The sequence below is a fragment of the Natrix helvetica genome, assembly GCF_964273705.1.
Source record: "Natrix helvetica genome assembly, chromosome: Z".
Lineage (NCBI taxonomy): Eukaryota > Metazoa > Chordata > Lepidosauria > Squamata > Natricidae > Natrix > Natrix helvetica.
The window spans coordinates 140,112,169-140,135,987 of record NC_138554.1 but is presented as its reverse complement, the minus strand read 5'-3'; the positions used below and the strand labels follow the sequence as shown (position 1 = coordinate 140,135,987).

General features: G+C 47.4%; 1 protein-coding gene across 1 annotated transcript in view; it reads right to left on the bottom strand.

Annotated features, from left to right (window-relative positions):
- Nucleotides 1-9,371: 9,371 nt before the first annotated feature.
- The window catches only part of LOC309401619 (kinesin-like protein KIF9), a gene marked incomplete at its 5' end in the record, with an annotated part of 15,611 nt that continues 1,163 nt past the window's right edge, over nucleotides 9,372-23,819 (bottom strand). Inside the window, 10 exons of the mRNA XM_081970686.1 lie at nucleotides 9,372-9,571; nucleotides 10,020-10,124; nucleotides 11,573-11,688; nucleotides 11,835-12,014; nucleotides 13,215-13,423; nucleotides 15,629-15,829; nucleotides 16,408-16,538; nucleotides 16,710-16,800; nucleotides 21,745-21,800; nucleotides 23,345-23,449. Coding sequence (XP_081826812.1) covers nucleotides 9,464-9,571; nucleotides 10,020-10,124; nucleotides 11,573-11,688; nucleotides 11,835-12,014; nucleotides 13,215-13,423; nucleotides 15,629-15,829; nucleotides 16,408-16,538; nucleotides 16,710-16,800; nucleotides 21,745-21,800; nucleotides 23,345-23,449 — 1,302 coding nt within the window. The 3' untranslated portion in view covers nucleotides 9,372-9,463. The remainder of the gene's footprint in view (nucleotides 9,572-10,019; nucleotides 10,125-11,572; nucleotides 11,689-11,834; nucleotides 12,015-13,214; nucleotides 13,424-15,628; nucleotides 15,830-16,407; nucleotides 16,539-16,709; nucleotides 16,801-21,744; nucleotides 21,801-23,344; nucleotides 23,450-23,819) is intronic.

Below are 23,819 nucleotides of genomic sequence, written 5' to 3'. Positions count from 1 at the left end.
TGTCTTCAGTTGAACAATATTCCAACTTTATCAGGCCATCCTTAATGCTTTGTCGAACATTGAGATACCTCAAATCAGTATACTTCGATCTCGTCTTAATAGCTAAACTAGTCGCCATTTTTATTGCTGCCTGATTATCTTCATAAACAGTAAAAGGTTCATTCATACTTAATCCCATATCTATAAGCAACTGCTTATAATATATCAGCTCAGTACATGTCAACGACAAACATGAAAACTCAGCTTCCATTGTGGATAAGCTTATGTGTTTCTGTCGTATCGACCTCCATCCAATCAGTACACCACCTAGCATAAAGGCTATGCCGGAAGTTGACTTCCTATTATCTATAGCAGCTGCAAAATTCGCATCAGCATAAACAGTCAAAACTAAATCCCTATTTGGTTCTAAATACAATGAATAGTGGATAGTTTTCTTCAAATAACGCAGCACACGCTTTGCTGCTTGCCAATGCCTCTCTGAAGGACTATCATTGAATCTAGCCAGTTGGTTCACACTAAATGATATATCTGGTCTAGACCAATTACTTAGGTACATTAGGCTACCTATCAAAGATTGATAGATTCCCTTATCAAAACCAGTACCCTCAGTAACCTCAGATTTAAACTCCAATGCCATTGGTGTCTTTGCAGTCTTACATAGCTCCATGCTATATTTCTTAAGTAAATGATTAATTTTACCAGCCTGCGACAGCTTAAAACCTTTACTGGTTCTAACCACGTCTAAGCCCAGATAATGCTTAATTTCACCCAAATTCCGGATTTTAAATTTACTCTCTAATTGTGAAACAATGTCAATAGCTTCCTGTTCAGACCTAGTAATAATAGCTATATCGTCCGTGAACAAAAGCAACAACGAGATCAAACCATTTTTCACCCGTCTAAACAAACAAGGATCAGCCAAACCTGGAATAAATCCCATAGCTTTTAGTTCATTTACTATGCATTTGTTCCACTCAAAACCGGACTGTTTTAAACCATAAAGGCTCTTTTTAAGTCTCCAACAACCAGTCTGGCCATTAGAATCCACACCTGGTGGCATCTTCATATAAATGGTATGCTGCAATGGAGCATGCAGATACGCTGTTTCAACATCAATATGGGTAACATTACACCGATACTTAGCAGCCCACACCAATGCTGCCCTCAACGTAGAGGCTTTCAAGCTCGGAGCAAAAACCTCATCGTAATCCCTCTCAGTTTGGGAAAACCCTTGAGCAACTAAACGAGCCTTATAAATAGCATTGCCAGCAGCATCGTTTTTAATTTTAAACACCCATCTACAGCCAATTGCACTCTCCCCTGAAGGGAGCCTAGCTTCTTCATAAACTTTCAATTCCTGTAAGGATTTCAACTCCTTCTCCATAGCTGTCTTCCACAATTTCTTTTCCTTTTCAGGATACAGCCTTAACTCTGCAAAACTAGAAGGTTCTATGCTAACTTGCAATACTACACTGGCTTGGTATCTGTCGGGTGGATGCCTGTCCCTAGTAGACCTCCTAGGCAATACAGGACTTGCAGGATCATCCTGTTCCACCTCACGAGTAGATTCTACATCTACATCTTCCTCCCTTTTCAGAGTAATAGATGGACCATCCTGATTCTCTAACTGCTCATTTGGTGTATCATGATTAACCAAACGATCAACATCTATATCATCACAAACCTTGTGAAACTCTTGTTCTAACTTCTCCCAACCAACATGTTCTGAAAATTTAGCACTAGCACTGTGCATAATTCTCCGAGTTCCAGGTTCCCAGAACCTAAACGATCTATGATTGGAATTGTACCCAACAAAAACCATCTTCCTAGCTCTGCTTTGATCCTTCCGTCTAGTCTGTGAGGGAATATGCACCCAAGCAGGGACACCAAATGTGTGTAAATAACTCAAATCAGGCTTCCTACCATGCCAAAGAGTATAAGGAATCTTACCAGTAGTTGAGTTAACTACTATGTTCAGAATATGGTTTGCACACATTATAGCCTCACCCCAAAGCTTTTCTGACAAACCAGAATCAACTAGCATAGTTCTGGTCATTGCCTGCAATGATTGACCATGTCTTTCAATAAATGAATTATGTTCTGGCCTGTAGGGGGCAGAACGCCTATGTTCTATACCAGCATTCTCCAACATTGATGTAAACCTATGATTAGTGAATTCAGACCCATTATCAGTGACTAGGCAAAGTACTTTTTTATCCATCTTACGTTCAACAAACTTTAACCATTTAGTAAAATGTTGGAAAGTTTCTGCCTTTGATTTCATTACATAACAGAAACCATACCTAGAATAATGGTCCATAATGCTGAGTATATAGCAGGCACCTCCTAAGCTAGGTTTCTTAGGGCCAATTAGGTCTGCAAACACTACATCCAGTGGTTTAGATGTCTTGAATCCTTGAAAACGGTTTGCAGGATTAACCTTACTTTTAGCCTGGTTACAGGCATTACAGTTAAGATATTTTGAACAAGGTTTCAAATTGATTCCATTAGATAGAATAACAGTTTGACGTACCATTTTAAAATTTACATGGCCTAAACGTCTATGAAGTAGATGTATACAGTTATCATGGGGCTGTTTATTCTTATAATCAAGTTCAGAACTCACAATATTTAAAGAGTTCTCATGTAGAATAAATAAATTATTCTCCAAATTGGCAATAACACTATTACCTTCTTTTTCAATAATACATCTATCATTCTTAAATGTTACTGTAAACCCACATTTCACAAGGTCTTTTACAGATAATAGGTTAGATTTCATTTTAGGTACATATAACATTTCCAATTTTTCATTAATACATGGACAATAAGCTGTACCTTCACCTGAAGCCTTAATTTTCCAACCATTTGCTAAGGAAATGTGCTGTTTGCTAGCCTTCATAGTAACAAACCTTTCTTTAACCTTAGTTATAGAATGGGATGCGCCACTGTCAACCACCCAGAAACTATGGTTTACAGCCTTATCTACCTTAGCTACAGTTACAGTAACATTGTTGCTTTTTCTTTTACTATTAGCAACACTCCTTTTCTTGCTATTTTTACAGTTCTTAGCAATATGCCCCTTACCACCACAAGAATAACATTTCTTAACAAAATTTACAGTTGAAAACTGTGTTTCTTCTTGTGATTGATTGTCTCTGAACTGAACTCTATCCTCTCTTCGTCTGGACTCTTCAAGCAATCTCCCGGTAACCTCAGATAATGTCAGTTCATCACGTGAAAGAACTTCCAATGAGGAAACAAAAGAGTGGTAGCTTTCATCAAGCGATGATAGAATAATATACACCTGTTGAAGCTCAGAAAAAATTAACTCTTTTTCTTGCAAATCCTGCAAAGTTTTCTTCATGAAGTCTAAATGAGCCAACATATCACCACCTTTTTGCAAACGGGCTCTAAACAGTTTCCGTGTGAGATGAATATGAGCACCCACACTGTCCCGAACATAAATTCTCCGCAATGTGTTCCAACACCTAGCAGCAGACTCTTCGCCACGAATATGGACCAGTTGCTGGTCATTCAGTGTTAGTCCAATAATGCAGAGAGCTCTCTCATTGTCCCTGTTAAACTGCGCAATCTTCTTCGCATCCTCATTATCAGCAGGATCCCAACCTGTAACATCCGGTGGGTTCTGAACCACAAACCACAGTCCTTCTCTACGCAGAAGTAGGGAACACTTCAAGGACCAGGAAACATAGTTGGTTCCATCAAACCGGGTAATCATGGAGAGTGCAGCAGACTGTTCTTGTGCCATATTCACAAAAATAAACTATCCAAAAAGTGGTGCATAAAAATAAAATATTAAGGCAGGGTGTCTGGGCCCATAACCAATGTTAGTGGTACTAGTGCGATTAAGCACTAGCAATGAACCCCAGGTCGAGGTTATAACAGAGCAACCCTGTAAAGTATACGCAGCGTGCGATAGACAAAGCAACCACACTGACTAATGGATAGTAAAGTAACAAAAATAAACTTTACTTTTTGAAGAATATAGCAAAATCCATAAACACAGCCAAAAAGTCATACACAGAGAAAAACAGTCCAATAACTTACACACAGTAAGTAGTAGCAACAGTAATAACAGTTAGACAGCAGTTATCATACATCAGGCAAGAGAGAGAGAGAGAGAACATCAGCTGCAATTTATATGCTGTAATCTACTAATTAGTAGATCCCCTCTCTTAAAGATATATAACATGCCTTGTGCAATATATTGTCTACCCAACTTGTTGGTTACACCCTAACAAGCACTGATGATGTTACCCAGCTGGGTAATGAAATGTTTGCAAGGGAACCAGCAACCTCAGAGAGCACAAGGGACATCACCCTCTTCCTCCTCCTTTCTTCCTCCTCTGTCGTAAAGTGAACCTGGCTTTCCCATGGACTTCGCCTGTCAGAAGGCTAGCAAAGAGGATCTCTCCTGACCTCCAGGTTTTGCAGCAGCCGTCACAGATACGAATCAGGTGCCAAAGCGTTTGAATAGGATTCACGTGTGAGCGTGGGAATGTCACAACAGTTGTTAAGTGTGGGGGGGAAAAAAGCCGGTCCTAAGCCACCTTTTTCAGTGCTGTTGTAACTTTGAAGAGTCGTTAAACGAATGTTTGTAAGTTGAGGGCCAACTCTAAACCTTCTGCCAGGGACGTTACGATGTCCTGAGGAATCCTTCCAGATCCCTGGAAACAAACTTTCAGCAGATCCCTCTTCTAGATCCCTCGTGATCCTGTTGCAATGGGTGTCGCCACCAGGGGGCTCCCTAAAGCCAAGAATCCTGTCTGGGAAGTTTGCTTCTGGGGCTTCTTCTATCGAGAGGAAGTCCTCGACTTACGACCAGAAACTGAGCCCAGTGCTTCCGTTGCTAGGCAAGACAGATGTGTAAATGAGGTTTTGGCCCATTTTGCAACCTCCCCAGAGTTGCTAAGTTAATCCCTGCAGATGCTAAGTGAGTAACATGGTTGTTAAGTTAATTTGACTCCACCATGGACTTTGGTTGTCAGAAGGTCGCAAAAAGGGGAGTCATGTGACACACACACACACACATGCGGGACACTGGAACCGTTATACATACGAGCCAGTTGCCAATGGTCTGAATTTTGATCACGTGACCATGAGGATGCTGGGATGGTCATTGAAGGTGAAAAACGGTCATAAGGCACTTTTTTCAATGCCGTTGTACCTTTGAATGGTCACTAAATGAATTGCTAAGCTTCCGAATTCTGACCATGTGACCATCTTGGCACTGATGGTGGTCCCCAATTGGGTCATGAGACATTTGCAAGAAAACCACCTGACAGGCCATTTTGACCCCACCAAGCACAAGGATCCCACAGTCCTCTCTGTTCCGCCTCTTCCTCCTCCCTGCAAACCCTCCCTCCTACTAGCGCTGATGATGTCCCCTAGTTGGGTCATAAAAGGTCTGCAAGAAAACAAGTAAGCTCAGAGAGCATCAAGGACCACATAGTCGTCATCTTCTTCTTCTCCTTCTTCTTCCTCCTCCTCTCTGCACACCCCATCCCTTCTAGCACTGATGAGATTCCCTTGTTGGGTCATGAAAGGTCTCCAAGAAACCACCAAGATCAGAAAGCCCCAGGGACTCCACAGTTCTCCTACTCCTTCTTTCCTTCCTTCCTTCCTTCCTTCCTTCCTTCCTTCCTTCCTTCCTTCCTCCTTCCTTTCCTTCCTCCTCCTTCTTTCTTTCCATCCTTCTAGCACTGATGATGTTCCCTAGTTGGGTCATGAAACATCTGCAAGGAAACCACCAAGCTCAGAGAGCACCAAGGACCCCACAGTCCTCCATCCCTTCCTTTCTTCTTTCCTTCCTTCTTTCCTTCCCTCCTTTCCATCTTTCCTTTTCCTTCTTTGCTTTCTTTCTTCCCTCCCTCCTCCTTCCCTTCCTTCCTTCTAGCACCGACGATGTTCCCTAGTTGGGTCATGAAACGTCTGCAAGGAGACCACCAAGAGAGCATCAAAGACCCCACAGATCAACCCTGAGCTAGGAATATGGTATTGATAACCTTCCTCATGGAGTGGCCACCTGGGTATGCAAATCGCAGGGAGAGAGAATCACAGTCCACCTGAGCGACTACCACCTTCAGGTAGCTCTGACATCATTCTGCCCCCCTCCCCCCAGAGGCACCTGAGATATTTCGGAGTTATACCTGCCCCACCCTGGAGCTCAGATCCTGCCGTTTCCCAGGACTTCTAAATCAGCCTCACTTTTGACCTGAATTCCTCCTAAATCTAGCTGGATTTACAGGTTGTGCAATTGTGCTCTGGAGTCTTTTTTCCAAAACTGACCCAACCTTATCTCTCTCTCTTTTTTTTTTTTTTTGGCTTTCCCTTATCCGCTTCGTTCTTCCTGCTTTTTTATCTCTTGCCCTCCTATCTTCGGTTTGTTTTGCATTCTTTGCGGGGCCTATTTCACTTCCTTCATCTCTCAGCTGTAGTATCTCAGACTTTGTGGAGCTGAAAGGAAGATACTGTGGATTCCTTCCCCCTCCCCTTTCTTCTGAGTGTGGGAAAGGAGATTTCTGTTCTTAAGCCAGGAATGGAAGGGGGAGGCGGAGGTTTTGGCCTCCAGGGAAGTATTTAGGAATTTAGGACCACGAGCCCAGAGCTGAAAAATTAAAATGGCCTTTTTCTTATCTCTTTAAGATCAGTTTTACTTTGAAGGGGGGGGGGGGGGAGAGAAGAATAAGTTGAAGAAAGAATATCAAATTTATCCAGAAAGATGGCTAGGGTTTTCATAAAACTACAACAGAAAAGCTTTAATCGTAGTTTATTTCGAAAAGGGGCCTGGGGGGGGGTGAGAAGTGCCACCTAAGCTTTTTAACACAGAGGGTCCTCGATTTAAGAACACCATTGGGAACTGAATTTCTGTTGTAGAGCAAAGTGGATGTTAAATAAGTCATCCCTGATTTTATGACTTCTTTTGCCATTGGTATAAAAGAGAGCCACTGCAGTCATTGAGCGAATCAGGCAGTCGTTAAGTGAATCTGGATTCCCCCATTGACTCTGCTTTTCGGAAGCCAGAGGGGAAGGTCGGAAATGGAGACCCTGGGACCCCAAAACCCTCATAAATACACCCCAGTGGCCAAGCGCCTGAATTTTGAAAACCTCCAGTCTCTTCTGGAGGCAAGCTGTACCACTGATTATAGTCAGTCCTCGACTTATGACAACGGAGCCCAAACTTTCTGTTGGTAAGCGAGACATGTGTTAAGTAACTCTTGCTGCTGTTGTTAAGTTGAACCACTGCTGTTGTTAAATTAGGAACATGGCTGTGAAGGGAGCCTGGCTTCCCCATTGACTCTGCTCCTCAAAGGTGACCCCAAGATTCTGCCACTGTCGTAAGTGTGGATCAGTTGCCAAGAGTCTGAATTTTGATCACATGACCCTGGGAATGCTGCCACTGCCGTAAGAGTGAAAAACGGTCCTGTCACTTTTTTCAGTGATGTCATAGCTTTGAACAGTTATTAAGTGAACTGTTGTAACTTGAGGAGTATCTGTAATTATGCATACTGTCAGGAAATTTCTCCTCAGTTCTAAGTTGCTTCTCTCCTTGATTAGTTTCCACCCATTGCTTCTTGTTCTGCCCTCAGGTGCCTTGGAGAATAGCTTGACTCCCTCTCCTTTGGGGCAACCCCTGAGATATTGGAAGACTGCTCTCCTGTCTCCCCTTAATTCTTCTTTTCATTAAACTAGACATACCCAGTTCTTCATATGTTTTAGTCTCCAGTCCCCTAATCCTCTTTGTTGCTCTTCTCTGCACTCTTTCTAGAGTCTCCACATCTTTTTTACATCGTGGTGACCAGAACGGAATGCCGTATTCCAAGTGTGGCCTTACCAAGGCTTTATAAAGTGGTATTAACCCTTCACGTGATCTTGATTCTATCCCTCTGTTGATGCAGCCTAGAACTGTGTTGGCTTTTTTGGCAGCTGCTGCACACGGCTGGCTCCTATTTAAATGGTTGTCCAAGATCCCTGTTACTACTGCAGATAGTTCTTCATTTACGAACACAATTGATCCCAAATTTTCTGTTGCTAAGTAAGACATTTGTTGAGTCAGTTTTGCTCCATTTTATGACCTTTCTTGCTGCAGTTGTTAAGTGAATCGCTGCAGCTGCTAAGTTAGTCACACAGTTGTTCAGTGAAAGTGGCTTCCTCATGGGCGTTGCTTGTCGGAAGGTCGCAAAAGGGGATCTCATGTCCCCAGGACACTGCAACCACCGTAAGTACATGCCAGTTGCCAAGTGTCTCAATTTTAATCGCATGACCTCAGAGATGCTGCAACAGTCGTAGGTGTGAAAAACAATTCTAAGTCACATTTTTCAGTGACAATGTTACTTTTAACGGTCACTAAACGGACCGTTGTGAGACCGGGGCTACCTATATTGAGTCAGGCACCTCTGATTCTATCTGTGTACATTTGGTTTAATTCCTCACTTTTCTCACCGCTGAACTGCATTTCCTTGAAAACGTCTGGCAAAGGGGCTTCTGAAATTCTAAACTTGACTTCCAAAAAAGTGTTGGTAATTTTCCCCCAGCTTGGTTTCCCTTTGCAAATTTGGTGACTCAACTGTTCATTGCTACTACACCCTTGTTAATACTCCTGGGTGAACTCACCCTGGCCCCTGGTGTGTGTGTTTATGAACGTTTGTCATACGTAGTGTAGGAAGTTAGCACCCACTACCCCTCTCCTAGAAAAATGAAATATCCTGGGAAATATTGAAAAAGGCAGAATATGATATTTTCCCTGTGTCTGAAATGGAGAAACGTGTTTTTAGGCAGGAAACAGACTCACTCTCAATAGCCCCCCCCACCTTTGTCAATAGGCCATTGAAAGGCCTGAGCCAGTCTATTCTACATAACAAAGATCCGCTCCCTTCAGCTCCAGGGTGATGGGATTAAGGCATGATAGTATTAACCTTTTACCCATCTCACCACTGGGCACCTGGGAAGAAAAAAAGGCTCAACCAAACTTGGGACTTCAAAGGCACACAACCTACCAAGTTAGCTAAGACCCCCGTCCCTGGGAGACCCCCAACCAATCAGAATACAAGATCAGGTTCAAAGGCCAGAGAGGGTATTAAAACAAGGGACTTTCAGCCTCCCACGCTCTTTTTCTCTTCTCCACCCAACCTCTGGAAGCATCTGATCCCCCTTTTCTGTGCAGCAGCTCAAGCCGTGTGTGAGCCTGTCTACCATCAAACCATCTTTCCAAGCAGCCTCCATGTTTCCAGGGTCTTCCCCCCCCCCCCCCCCCGGGAACTGAACCAGGAAGGACGTTTCTTCCAACAGTAGAAAATCCTCAAATATTTATTATACTATAAATTATGAAAATTTACAGGTGAGGGGGGGGGGAGAAGAGAAAATAAAGTTGTGACTTGCAAGCTGCGGGTGGATTTTACTCGTAAGTAAGTCAGGAGACGGGCATCGTTCTCTCTCTCGGCTACACAATGTCCAGCACAGATGGAGGCTTATTCTTCACCGCAGCTTGGACGGATCCCGGCTTCTTCCTCATTTGCTCAAAGGCACTCATGGCTCGAGAATACTTGTGCTTTTAAAGAGGAAAAGAGGGAGGGAGAGAGATATGGGATTTTTGTATTAAAAGGCAGTCCTCGACTTACGACCGTCTGCTTACTCTGACTGAGGTTGCAACAGCAGCACTGAGAAAAAGGATTTAGGATCGTTTTTCACGGCCACTTGCAGCTTCCCCGTGGTGATTTGATCAAGACGCTTGGCAACTGGCTGGTATTTATGACCGTTTCTGTGCCCCAGAGGTCACGTGGTCCTCCTTTTGCGACCTTCTGACAAGCGAAGCCAGATTCACTTAATAACCGTGTTGCTAACTTAACAGCTGCACTGGCTTACTTAATGTAAGTCAGAAAGGTCATAAAACAGGGCAAAATTCCCCTCAGTAACCATCTCATTAACCACAGTAGGGGGTGCATGGGTGCTGTAAGTTGAGGACTACCTTTGAACAAGGGGCCACCTGTGCAATTTACCTTACGGTCCACCTTTGCTTTGGCGTTATAGAAGGAAACAGAAGCTGGGCAGAAAGGCAAAACCTCCTGTTGCATTCGGTCGAATCTCTCTTGCTCGTCTTCATCCTGTTTGGGAGGAGAGGAGGGCAGGCTGAAGAGGGTGGGGGGGGCTTCCTGGGGGGCAACAGGGCAGACATTTGGGGTGGGGGTATTTCTGCTTGCAGGGTGCGAATCGTGCAAGGATCGGCTGAGGTTGGGCCACTGTAGGGTCCTTGGGGTCCCCTTGCTGGTTTTCTTCCACACATTTCATGGCCCAAGTAGGTAATGCCATCAGTGCTAGAAGGGAGTGAGGTTTGGGGAGAGGAGGAGGAGGAGGATTGTGGGGTTCTTGTTGCTCTCTGAGTTTGGCGGCTTTCTCACAGACATCTCATGACCCTACTAGGTAACATCATCAGTGTTAGAAGGGAATGAGGTTCGTGGAGAAGAGGAGGAGCAGGAATTGGATCCTCTCTGAGTTTTGGGAACTTTTCTTGCATACATCTCATGACCCAACCAGGGAACATCATCGGTGCTAGAAGGAAGAGGGATTTGCAGAGAGGAAAAGGAGGAGGAAATCCCAGGCTGGCTGAGGAATCCTGGGAGTTGAAGCCCACCCATCTCAAAGCCTGCTGACCGTCCCAAAAGGTCAACCTACCTAACGTAAATTGGCTACATCAGTTTGAAGACCACAAACCTTAAAGCGGCCGATGTTGACAGACGCTGCTTTAAGGCGTCTCAGTCACCAGCAACAATTTGGGAACAATCACGAGAAGCCATCCCTGGGCGACCGTTCACACATGCACAGCATCCCGCAACCCTCATGCCAAACGAGAACCCACCCTGGCTCAGGGGGCCAGGAAGCCCTGGAGTCTCTGCAGTGGGAACCAACCACGATTCTCTCCGTTCCGGGAAGTTCCACCAGTTTTCTGCTTTTTTTCCTTCCAGCTGTGGTGGGGAATGCCAGCAAACCCACATTTCCCTGGCTCTGTAGGGCCAGGATAACCTTTGGCAGCATAACACAGTTGGAAGGGACCTTGGAGGTCTTCTAGTCCAACCCGCTGCTTAGGCAGGGAGCCCCATTCCAGTGTTGGCAAAACCTCTCAGCAGCAAGTGCAGAAACAAGGGCGCACACACGCAGGCACAGGAGCGCTGGAAATCGGAAGAGCAGTTCCCCGAGGTGCACGCGCATGCCGGGAAGCTGACCTTCCAGTTTCTGGCGCGCACGCGGGTGCGAAGACCAGCTGGCTGCCATGCATGTGCATGCCAGAAACCGGAAGAGCAACGGGCGACGGCTCTGCATGCCACTGTCTGACACGCGTGCTATACAGGTTTGCCATCACGGCCCCTGCACCACTTCAGACAAACGGCTGTCCAACGTGTGCTTCAAAACCTCCAGCGTTGCAGTATTCACAACTTCCGCAAGCCGCCCCGTGGGTTAGTTCTTCTCACCGTTGGGAAATTCTCCTGGGTTTCATTTCCCTCCTGGGTTCGCTGAGAGCTGCTCCAAGCCGGCCTGGGGAGGGCCGGGGACTTACCAGGGTCAGGACTCTGTTCATGGGAATCATGCCGAGCCTGATGGATCCCCCTGGCCGCAGGGCTTCCTTCACCTCTTCCGGGATCAGGAAGGATTCGTTGTACCAGATGTCAAACTCTGTAAGGGGGGGGGGAGACGATTGGGGGGGGGTCACCAACAGCCCCACTGAGAGAACCACCCACCCGCAAAGGGGTCCCATCGCACGCCACGCTCCCCCGGGGGGCTGCACAGCCTCTGGCTCCCCTCGCAGCGCCCGGCCTTACCGGTGAGGAGCCGATTGCGGCATTGATCCACCAGGCTTTGACAGTACTGGACCTCGGAGCGGAGGTCCCGCAACTCGCCGAAATCATCCCGGTATTGCTTCCTGAGGTCCTTCAGCTTCATAATGAGGAGGAACTCTTCTTCGTCGATGATGACCTGCCCTTCATCGTTCAGGTACTCCCCTAGGTGAGAAGGAGGCATCCTGAGATGGACACCGTGGGCAATGGGGCCCCCCGTTGTGTCCGGCTGAGATCACTGTCCCAACAAGGATAATTCAATAGAGGAGAATATTTGCAGCTCAAGGTTTAAATAGGGGGGGGGGGGAGGCGCGCTGGTGCTCAATATTTGTGGGGGCTGCCCAAAAGAAGAAGGTGTGTGTGGGGGTCAATCTATTCTGCCAAGTGTCAAGCTTGGAAGCCAAGGGGGTGGGGGGATATGGCCTCAAGCCTGCCCCATATTCAGACATAGTTACTATAGGAAGCTGGGAGTGGGGAGGGAGGGGATGGTATGGAGCTTGGGAGTTGCGTAGCCATAATAACAACATTCCTTCTCAGAGAGTCAAGGCCGCCTCATCCCTGCACCTGGACGGATGGGAGGAATCTTCCTTCATGGCAGTGGGAGATTGGGCCCTGGGATGATGGGCTTGTGGGTGCAGGGGGAGGGACCTGGGCTTTCATTTGGGTTTCCCAGGTGCGCCAACGTAGCTCTCTTAATAAATTGGACTTCTGAGGAACTATTTGCCTCCAGCTATTATTTCATGGGGGATAATATTTGGAAGCCTACCACAAAGCACCTTTGAACAAGAAGCAATGGGTAGAAATTAATCAAGGAGAGAAGCAACTTAGAACTGAGGAGAAACTTCCTGACAGTGAGAACAATTAATCAGTGGAACAGAAGTTGCCTCCAGAAGTTGTGGGTAGACCATCACTGAAGGCCTTCAAGGAGAGACTAGACAGACCCTTGTCTCCGATGGTATAGGGCAGGGGTGTCAAACTCAGGGCCTGGGGGCTGGATCCTCCCTGTGGGGTGCTTAGGTCTGGCCCGCAGGGCTGCCCTGGAAAGAAGCAAGGGAGTGGCCCACGGAGCTCCATTTTCACTAGCCGAGGGTTGCAGGAGGACGTCGCAGCTGAAAACGGAGCTCAGGAGGCCATTTTTGCTAGCAGAGTGCTTGGGCCAGCAGAGACATCCCTGACCCAAGTGACATTGAGCTGGCCATGCCCACCCCGGCCCCCTGAGGTCAAACACAACTAGTAAAGGAAAATCAGTACAGAAATTAAAACAGCTCTTTGAGCAGGGGGAAAAGCCCAACTCAGCCGGTCTGGTGGCCAGGAGTTCCATTGGCTGCCAAACCAGGGAAGCAAGCAAACAGCTCTCCTGCTTACCCTGCTGCTCCCGCTCCAATTTCTGGATCTCGAGGGCCTGACGGGTGGCGTCCATCTCCTGCTTGACCAGGTTGATCCTCTGGGTCACCTCCCCGAGTTTCCTCTTGCGGTCGTTCAGGATGGCTTTGTTCTCCTTGAAGATGCGGTTGATCTCACTGCCTCGCTCCCCCTTGAAGTCCTCGAAGGCTGACGTCCTGGCTGGCGGGGAACTGCCCCGAGGAGGAGAGGGAAGGTTATTGGTTATGCATAGTCCTCGACTTACAACCATTTGTTTGAAGTTACAATGGCACTGAAAAAAAGAGACTTGTGACCTGTTTTCATAATTAGGACCGTTAAAAGGTAAAGGTAAAAGTTCCCCTCCTCGCATGTATGTGCTAGTCGTTCCCGACTCTAGGGGGCGGTGCTCATCTCCGTTTCAAAGCCAAAGAGCCAGCGCTGTCCAAAGACATCTCCATGGTCATGTGGCCGGCATGACTCAACGCTGAAGGCGCACGGAACGCTGTTTCCTTCCCACCAAAGGTGGTTCCTATTTTTCTACTTGCATTTTTTACCTGCTTTCGAACTGCTAGGTTGGCAGAAGCTGGGACAAGTCACGGGGGCTCACTCCGTTATGCGGCGCTAGGGATTCAAACCGCTGACCTTTCTGATCGACAAGTTCAGTGTCTTAGCCACTGAACCACCGTGTCCCTACTTAATTAGGACCGTTACAACATCCCTAATGTTATGTGAACAAAATTCAAATGCTTGGCAACTGACTGGTATTCACGACAGTCGTAGCATCCCGGAGTTTGTTTGTGTGTGTGTGTGTGTGTGTGTGTGTGTGTGATGTAATTCCCCTTTTCGACCTTCGGATAAGCAAGCAAAGTCAAAGGGGAAGCCGGATTCACCTAACGACTGCAGATCTTTAAATGAGGGAAAGCTCACTTAATGACTGTCTTGCTTAGCGAAATTTGGACTCAATTGCGGTCGTTGTGCGAGGACTCCCTGTAATTGATCGGTTTGATTTCTAGACCAATGTGACGCTCGTCGGTTTACAAGTGTCTTTTAGCCGCAGATCTGTGCATCCTTTTATCCTGTCACTGTCAGCCTTCCCAAGCAGGCAGTCAGGAAATGGGACAAGATGAACTAATCCTACTTTATGGTGAGGCTATGTTGACAGAATAATGGTATTTGAAGGGATCCCAAAGGTCCTCTAGTCCAGCCCCCTGCTCAGAGGGGAGACCCTGGGCCATCTCAGACAAACGTCTGCCCAGCCTTTTCTTAAAAACCGCCAGTGATGGAGCACCCACAAATTCTGGTGGCAAGCAGTTCCCCTGGTTAATTGCTCTCACTGTCAGGAAGTTTCCAGTCTAATTCTAAGTTGCTTCTCTCCTTGGTTAATTTCCATCCGCTCCTTCTTGTCCTGACTTCAGGAGCCTTGGAAAATAGCTTGACTCCTTCTTCCCTCTCAATATCCCTTAGATATTTCAAAACTGCTATCATGTCTCCCCTAGTCCTTATTTCTCTTAAGCTAAACATACCCAGTTCCTGCAACCGTTCTTCATATGTTTTAGTCTCGTCCCCTAATCCTCTTTGTTGCTCTTCTCTGCACTCTTTCCAGAGTCTCCGCATCTTTTCTACATCGTGGAGACCAAAGCTGAATGCAATATTCCAAGTGTGGCCTTACCAAGGCTTTGTAAAGTGGTATTAACACTTCACGTGATCTTGACTCTATCCCTCTGTTGATGCAGCCTAGGATGGCCTTGGCCTATTTGGCAGCTGCTGCACATGGCTGGCTCCTATTTAAGTGGTTGTCCAAGATCCCTTTCACAGTTACCGGCATTAAGCCAAGTTTCACCGGTGACTGACCTTGATGTAGATGGCGAAGATGCAGTGAGACCTTTCCCTGCTGTCTGAAAGTGCGAATCTCCCACTATCCCTTTTGAAAAGACTGATTCCCTTCTGCACCTCTTTCTCCCTCCGTTCTACAGCTGTGGGCTCTGTGGCCTCTTATCAGACCCTGAGCGGTATCTCTGTGCTCATTCTCCCAAGGTCTTTCTCACTTTCTCTAGACTGACAGAGTTGGAAGGGACCTTGGAAGTCTCCTTAGCCCAACCTGTTGATAAATGAAGCGGGGGGGGGGGGGGGAATCTACTGTTAAATCTGTCTCCTTGACAGCCTCAGAAACGAGGGACAGTCCCTTACGAGCATCTCCCTTTGTCCATTGCACAGCTAGGGGGCCCTGAGGCCACTTCTCCTTTCCTTAAGCAGCATCCCTTCCCTGGGCCTCCCGAGGTCTTTCTCACATTCATTGGTGAAAGAAACGGCGCCTCCTGCAGGGAGGGACCGGAACTCCCAGACTAGAGATGGGTTACAAAGAACGGCCCAAGTTTAAACCAGGAAGCCAAGGACAGGAGACCACTGTGAGAGCCTACCTGGGTCTGAGGCTGCTGTCGTCCCTGGGGGCCGAGTCAGAGCGGTGCGTGTCAAGGCTGGAGGCCTCCTGGTCACGGAACAGGCCGTCTTTCCCATCCAGGTCCTTGCCGGAAGCCGCCACTTGGCTGCGAGATCCCGAAAGGGTTTCCAGGTCTTTTCCAGAGACAGGGCTCCCCAGGCCTTCCTTGCGAACGGTGGGGCTGGAAGGCGAAGGCAAACCCCAAGTGCCAGCAGGTTAGGGGTCGAGGGGATCAGGCTGAGCTCGGACGAGGAGCTCCGTCCGTGTGAGACGTTTGGGGAAGGAGTCTCAGGGGCTCTGTGCTGGCAGACCTCATCAAAGGCCGCCCGGGAGGGGGAAGGTCAAAAACTAGGGGAAAAGATGAGGACAGGCAGTCCTCGACTTACAACCATTCATTTAGTGACTGAAATGACAACAGCACTGATAAAAGTTACTTAGGTCCTTGTGCTTATACCCATCACAGCATCCCCAAAGGAGGGAGGGAGGGAAGAAAGGAAGGAAGGAAGGAAGCAGTGAAAGGGATGGAGGGAAGAAAGGAAGGAAAGGAGGATGAGAGGGAGGGATAGAGAGGGAAAGAAGGAAAAGAGGGAGTGAGAGAGGGAGAAAAGACAGGAAGGAAAGAGAGGGAGGGAAGGAAAAGGGAGGGAGAGAGGGAGAAAAGACAGGAAGGGAGGAAAAGAGGGAGGGAGGGAGGGAAAGAGGGAAGAAAGGGATGGAGGAAGGAAAGAGGGAGGAAGGGAGGGAGAGAAGGAGACCAACCTGATCTGTTCTTTCCCCTTCTTGGCTTTCATCTTCTTGCCAGGCTTGGAGGAGAAAGGGGCCGTGCCAATCCCAAACCCTTGTCCGTCCATTTCTCCAACCAGGTGTCCATCAGCATCCACTATTCCTGCCTGGGGGGAGCGAAGCGCAGGAGCCGGGCGTGAGAGCATCTTGGGCCAGCCTCCTTGCTGGGCCAAACCTCTCAGGCCAAACTCTGGACTTCCCAAGACTTTGCCTTACAATCTTTGAGGCAACCGGGGAGAAGATCATCTAGACGACAGGAAGCTTTCCCCTTCACTCACCTTCTGGACGGCCGACAGCATCGCAAAGTCGTTCTTGTCTATAAGGGCATATTTGCTCCGCAATCGGGCTTCCACTTCCTGGTCCTGTTGGCTGAAAGCAACACACATTGGCCCCATTCACACAAGACATTAAACCCCGAAGGACACGGCATGCGGACACGTTGCCTGCCACGGGCAAAAGCAGCCATCGGTGGAAGAGAATACTTGCAGCTGAGGCTTGGAAGCTGGGCTCCTCGGTGCTCTCTTGAGTTGGGTGGTCTTCTTGCAGATGTTTCGTGACCCAACTAGGGAACGTTATCAGTGATAGAAGGGAGGGGGAGGGGGGCTTGTGAAGAGGAGGAGGAGGAGGAGGAGGAAGAGGAGGAGGAGGAGGAGAAGGAGGAGGAGGAGGAGAAGGAAGAGGATGAGAAGGAGGAGGAGGACTGGAGGGCACCCTGGTGCTTTCCGAGCGTCTCTATTTTCTTGGTGATGTTTCATGACCCAAGTAGAGAATGTCACCACGGCCAGAAGGGAGTGCGATGTGCAGGGAGGAGGAGGGGGAGGGGGAAGGAGGAGGAGGAGGAGAGGAGGAGGAGGAGGAGGAGGAGGAGGAGGAGGAGGAGGATTGTGGTGTCCTTGGTGCTCTCTGAGCTTGGTGGATTTCTTGCAAACGTTTCATGATCCAGCTAGATAACATCACCACTGCTAGAAGAAAGTGAGGAAGGAGAAGGAGGAGGAGGAGGAGGAGGAGGAGGAGGAGGAGGAGGAGGAGGAGGAGGAGGAGGAGGAGGAGGAGGAACTGTAGAGTCCTCCCACTTTCAGCCGGGTGGTTTTGTTGCAGATATTTTATGGCCCAGCTAGTAACATCTCAGTGGCAGGTGCTAGGAGGAGGAGGAGGAGGAGGAGGAGGAGGAGGAGGAGGAGGAGGAGGAGGAGGAGGAGGAGGAGGAGGAGGAGGAGGAGAAAAATTGTGTGGTGCTCCCTGAGTTTCCACGCAGACCTTTGATTATCCAACTGGGTAACATCAACTGTGCTAGGAGGATCTATATATAAACAGAGGGCAATCCCCCCTCGCTTCTAGCACTGGTGATATTCTCTTACTGGGTCATGAAACGTCTGCAAGAAAACCACCTAGCTCAGGGAGCACCAGCGTCCGCCAAAAAATCAAACCGTAGTAGGAGATGACAAGAGGTGGACCTAGTTAGGCATGGAAGCCCAAGTAAGATCAACAGTGATAGATGCCTGGATGGAACACCACCAGGAAATCCAAGGGCTGAAGGAAAGACGGGGAGATAGAAGAAAACTATTCCTGAAGGACTCACAAGAATAGAACAGAGCGGAATAGAATAGGATTCTTTATTGGCCAAGTATGATTGGACACACAAGGAATTTGTCTTTGGTGCAGAAGCTCTCAGTGTACATACAAGCAACAAGTGATAAAAGGTAAAGGTTCCCCTTGCACATGTGTTAGTCGTTCCTGACTCTAGGGAGCGATGCTCATCTCCATATCAAAGCCAAAGAGCCAGCGCTGTCCGAAGGCATCTCCGTGGTCATGTGGCCAGCATGACTAAATGCCAAAGGTGCACGGAACGCTCTTTACCTTCCCACCAAGGGTGGTTCCTATTTTTCTACTTGCATTTTTTACCTGCTTTCAAACTGCTAGATTGGCAGAAGCTGGGACAAGTACCCTGTTTTCCCTGAAAATACGACCTCCCTGGATAATAAGAAGCCCAATCAAATTTTTGAGCACATGCGCTAAAATAAGCCCCCCCCTGAAAATATTGCAACACATCAGCAGCCATGAGGAGACCACGCTCGCCGCCTCCTGCATCTCAAAAATAATAAGACCCCCCTGAAAATAAGGCCAAGTGCTTATTTTGGGGGTCAAAAGAAAATAATACCCTGCCTTACGTTTGGGGAAACATGGTAACGGGAGCTCACTCCACTACACAGCGCCAGGGATTTGAACCTCCGAGCTGCTGACCTTTCTGATCATAAATCCTAACATACAACACTCAATGATAGTCATAGGATACTAAATAAGCAATCAACACAAATCACGATATTAAATAAAACAATATAAATTGTAGAGATACAAGCCACAAAGTTACAATCATAAGAAGATAAGGAGACAGGTAATAGGAAAGGTGAGAAGAAGAATGGTAATAGAGCCTTACTAGATAGCTTGACAGTATGGGGGGGATTAGTTGTTTAGCAGAGGGGGGGCATGGGGGGTGGGGGTGGGGGTGGGGTCACTGCCATGAAGCTCCACCTGAGGGTTTCTCTCCCTTCTTAGCTGCCATCAAATCAGCTTTGACTGGCTAGGGAATTCTGGGAGCTGAAGTCCAGACGAACCTTAAAGTTGCCAAAGTTTGGAGACCCCCAATTCATACAGCATATGCTGCAGCCAGAAGAGATGGCTTCCTGCAGCTGCTCACCTGACTTTAGCCTGTAGCATTAACTCCACCGCTTTGGTGTAGACTGAATCCCTAGCCACTGGAGGGAGGGATCTTGCTAGAAGGGTCTTGGGATCCAGCTTTGAACACCCCCACTCCCGTCCGATCTCCCCTGCCTCTCAGGCAGAGGGTTCCCCCACCCTTATGATGGAGACTTCAGTGACGGCCCCCTGGTTCTCTGAAGCCTCTTTGAAGTCACAATACAAGGGCACCATGACATCATGGACTGAAGAGATGGGTCCCTGCCCCAAGTCCCCACTAGGCATTCCTCGGCCTAGCCTTTGCTTTTCCCATCCTTCAAAATGTACCTTTGGGACTGACTGATTGACTGACCCCCCCTCCCCCGTCTCCATTTCCTTCCTTCCATCCATCCATCAATCCACTCACCTGCCCGTCCATCCATCCATCCATCCATCCATTTACCCATCCATCTTTCCACCCACTCATCTGTCTGTCCTTCTGTCCATCCATCCACCTACTTGTCTGTTCATCTGCCTGTCCATCCATCCATCCATCCATCCATCCATCCATCCATCCATCCATCCATCCATCCACTTGTCTGTCCATCCATCTATCCATCCATTTACCCATCCATCTTTCCACCCACTCATCTGTCTGTCCTTCTGTCCATCCATCCATCCATCCATCCATCCACCTACTTGTCTGTTCATCTGCCTGTCCATCCATCCATCCATCCATCCATCTACCCACCCATTCATCCACTTGTCTGTCCATCCATCTATCCATCCATTTACCCATCCATCTTTCCACCCACTCATCTGTCTGTCCTTCTGTCCATCTATCCATCCATCCACCTACTTGTCTGTTCATCTGCCTGTCCATCCATCCATCCATCCATCCATCCATCCATCCATCCATCCATCCATCCATCTACCCACCCATTCATCCACTTGTCTGTCCATCCATCCATTTACCCATCCATCTTTCCACCCACTTATCTGTCTGTCTGTCCGTCCGTCCGTCCGTCCATCCATCCATCCATCCATCCATCCATCCACCTACTTGTCTGTCCATCTGCCTGCCCATCCATCCATCCATCCACCCACCCATTCATTCACTCGTCTGTCCATCCATCCATTTACCCATCCATCTTTCCGCCCACCCACCCACTCGTCCGTCTGTCCATCCGTCCATCTCCCTTATTCCTTATCCATTAATCTATCATGTATATACAGGTAGTCATCAACTTACAAGTTCACTTAGTGACTGTTCAAACTCACCACGGCATGGAAAAAAGTGAGTTATGACCGCTTTTCACCTTTACGACCTTCGCAGCGTCCCCGTGGCCATCTGATCAAAATTCAAGCGCTCGGCAACTGGTTCACATTTATGACCGTTGCTGTGTAGCCAGGGGTCATGTGACCCCTGTTTGCAACCTTCTGACAAGCAAAGTCAAGGGGGAAGCCAGATTCCCTTAACGACCAGGTTACTGACTTAACAACGGCAGAGATTTACTTAACAAAGGAGGCAAGAAAGGTCGTAAAACTCACTTAACAAATGTCTCACTCAACCACAGAAGTTTTGGGCTCAATTATGGTCGTAAGTCGAAGGCTCCTTATATTATTTATCTCTTGTATTCTTTATCTATCTATATTACCTATCTCTTTATGTCTATTATCCCTCTATCATTTATCTATTATCTATCTGGCATTATCATTTCTTTCATCTACTTATTTATCCTTATTATATCTCTACCATTTATCTATTACCTATCACTTATCTACCGTGTTTCCCTGAAAATAAGACAAGGTCTTATTTTCTTTTGATTTCCCCTGAAATAAGCACTTGGCCTTATTTTCGGGGAGGTCTTATTATTTTTGAGGTGCAGGAGGCAGCGAGCATGGTCACCTCACGGCTGCTGCTGCTGTGTTGCAATATTTTCGGGGAGGGCTTATTTTAGCACATGCGCTCAAAAGTTCGATTGGGCTTCTTTTTATCCAGGGAAGTCTTATTTTGGGGGAAACAGGGTATTGCTATCATTTGTTTCATTTACTGCTTATTTATCATTCTCTCTCTCTCTCTCTCTCTCTCTCTCTCTCATTTATCTATCTCATATATCCTTTATCTACCTTAATTATCCATCTAAATATCTTACATTTATTTATCTATTATCTCTCGCTCCATCTTTTCCTCTTATATTTCAAGGTTTTTTTAAATACATTCCATACTTTTAAGTGTCCAAAAGTTCAGTGAATCAAGATTGCCTGAAGCTGATACGTCTCGGCTCCTGCCTCCCTTAAGGCTGCTTGGAGGAGCTGCCCTTGAAGGCTAGTCTACCAGGGAAAGCCCAGACCAAGGGATCCCTCCTCTAACAGTCAGGCCTCAGTCTGCTCCTTCTACTTACAGGAGTTTTGGGGGTTCAGGAATACATTATGTCTTAAAGGGGAATGTTGTTGCTAACTCCATTAGAAACATTGAAAATCATGGTCAGGTGGCTGCATAAAAGTGAAGTTTTGGGGCAACCAAAACTTCTAAATTGGGTTGTAAGTACCGAGTTTTGGGGCACCCATCATAACCCCAAACAGCTGCTAAGAGACCGGTCATTAAGCAAGGACTACCTGCATTCCCAAAGCCCTTACCTTAAGATGATTTTGAACTGGTTAAAGATCTCTTGGATTTGACGGATGCTCGTGATCTGTAGGAAAAGGGGAGAAGGCTGTCATTGTGAGCTCTAACCCTAACCCTCAACATTTTCCCCAGGAGCGACCTACAAAACGCAGTATTTTTGGACAAAGCCGGCTTCTTTTTTAAAAAAAAACATCACAGACAGACACACACACACACCCCAAGTGAAAAGAAGCAAAATCTATCCATCAAAATGTTTCCATTAGTTCTGTTCTCAATCCTATGGAGGTCCACTTTACCAATTCAGCTGCTGCCACTTTAGATCCAATCTGAGCTACAAGGAATCCCATGGACATGATCCCTGCCCTGGGTGGGAGGTTTTGAATCCTCCACAAAGGATGCTATGGATTTAAACACAGGAGTGTAACTCTACAAACCCCCATCTCTCTCTCTGCAGTAGAAGTCCTCCCCTCTTGAAGCATGATGGCTGGGGGATTCTGGGAGTGGAAGTCCTCCCTTCTTAAAGCATGCTGGCTGGGGGATTCTGGGAGTTGGAGTCCTCCCCTCTTAAAGCATGGAAGGTGGGATTCTGGGAGTGGAAGTCCTCCCTCTTTAAAGCATAGCTGGATGGAGGATTCTGGGAGTGGAAGTCCTCCCTTCTTAAAGCATAGCTGGATGGGGGATTCTGGGAGTTGGAATCCTTCCCTCTTAAAGCATGGAAATGGAGGGATTCTGGGAGTTGGAGTCGTTCCCTCTTAAAGCATGGAAACGGGGGGATTCTGGGAGTGGAAGTCCACCCATCTTAAAGGATGCAGGGTTGGGGGATTCTGGAAGTCCACCCCTCTTAAATTTGCCAGGGTTGAGAATCAACCTTCTTCTCAGGGATAGTTACTCCCTCAGTGGCAATAGATTTGCCAGGCTGGATACAGAAAGTCCTCGATTTATGACCACAAATGAGCCCAAAATTCCTGTCGCTAAGCAAGACATTCATTAAGTGAATTTTGGCCCATTTGCTGACTTTTCTTGCCACCACCGTTAAGTAAATCACTTCAGTTCATAAGTGAGTCACATGGTTGTTAAGTGAATTTGGCTTCCCTGTTGACTTTTCGGGTCAGGGTCGCTGAACCTGGGACGCTGTGACCGTCATAAATGTGAGTCAGTTGTGCCAAGTGTCTGAATTTTGATCACGTGACCTTGGAAATGCTCCAATGGCCGTTAAGTGTGAAAAAGGATCATAAGTCCTTTTTTTAGTGATGCAGTGAGTTTGAACGGTCACTAAACGAACTGTTGTAAGTTGAGGTCTACCTGTAGTGGTTTCCCAGACTGGATATTTGAGGCTAGAAACCGGCCGACCCTGAATTCTACTCCCGCCTAGGGAACAAAGCCAACTGGGTGACCTTCAGCCAGCCACCTTCTCTCAGCCCTAGAAAATAAGCAATGGCAAATCTTTTCTGGAAAAAACCTTGCCAAGCATGTTGCCAAGGAGAGAGTTGTCCAGGCAATCTTTCAGAAGGAGAAAAGCTGGGAGAGAAGGGGAAATATATATATATATTTATATCTCCAGGAACTCTGGAGGACTTAAATGTCCTTTGTATCCCCCAGTGAGTCACTCACATCTAACTCATCAATGGTGCCCTCCAGGAATCGACGGACCTGGGAGTTGATTTCGTTGACCTGGATTTCATTCAGAGGCTCGTAGGTCACCGGAGAGCGATTGAGCTAGAAGTGGAAGGTCAAAGAATCCATCAAGGAGGTCCTAGGCGACTCTCTTTAATTGCCTTAAGTAGAACACAGAATCACAGGAGGGGAGGGGGGGATCTCGGAGGTCCAACCCCCCTGCTCGAGAAGGAGACCCTTACAGAATGATAGAATGATAGGGCAGGAAGGGGATCTCGGAGGTCTTCTAGTCCAACCCTCCTGCTCGAGCAGCACTCTTACAGAATCATAGAATAACGGAACTGGAAGGGACCTCGGAGGTCATCTAGTCCAGCCCCCTGCTCGAGCAGGAGAGCCTATATACGCATGCAGAATAAATGGTGGCCCAGCTCTCTTCAAAGCCTCGCTTCCCGTTGAGCCTTATCTAGTCTGG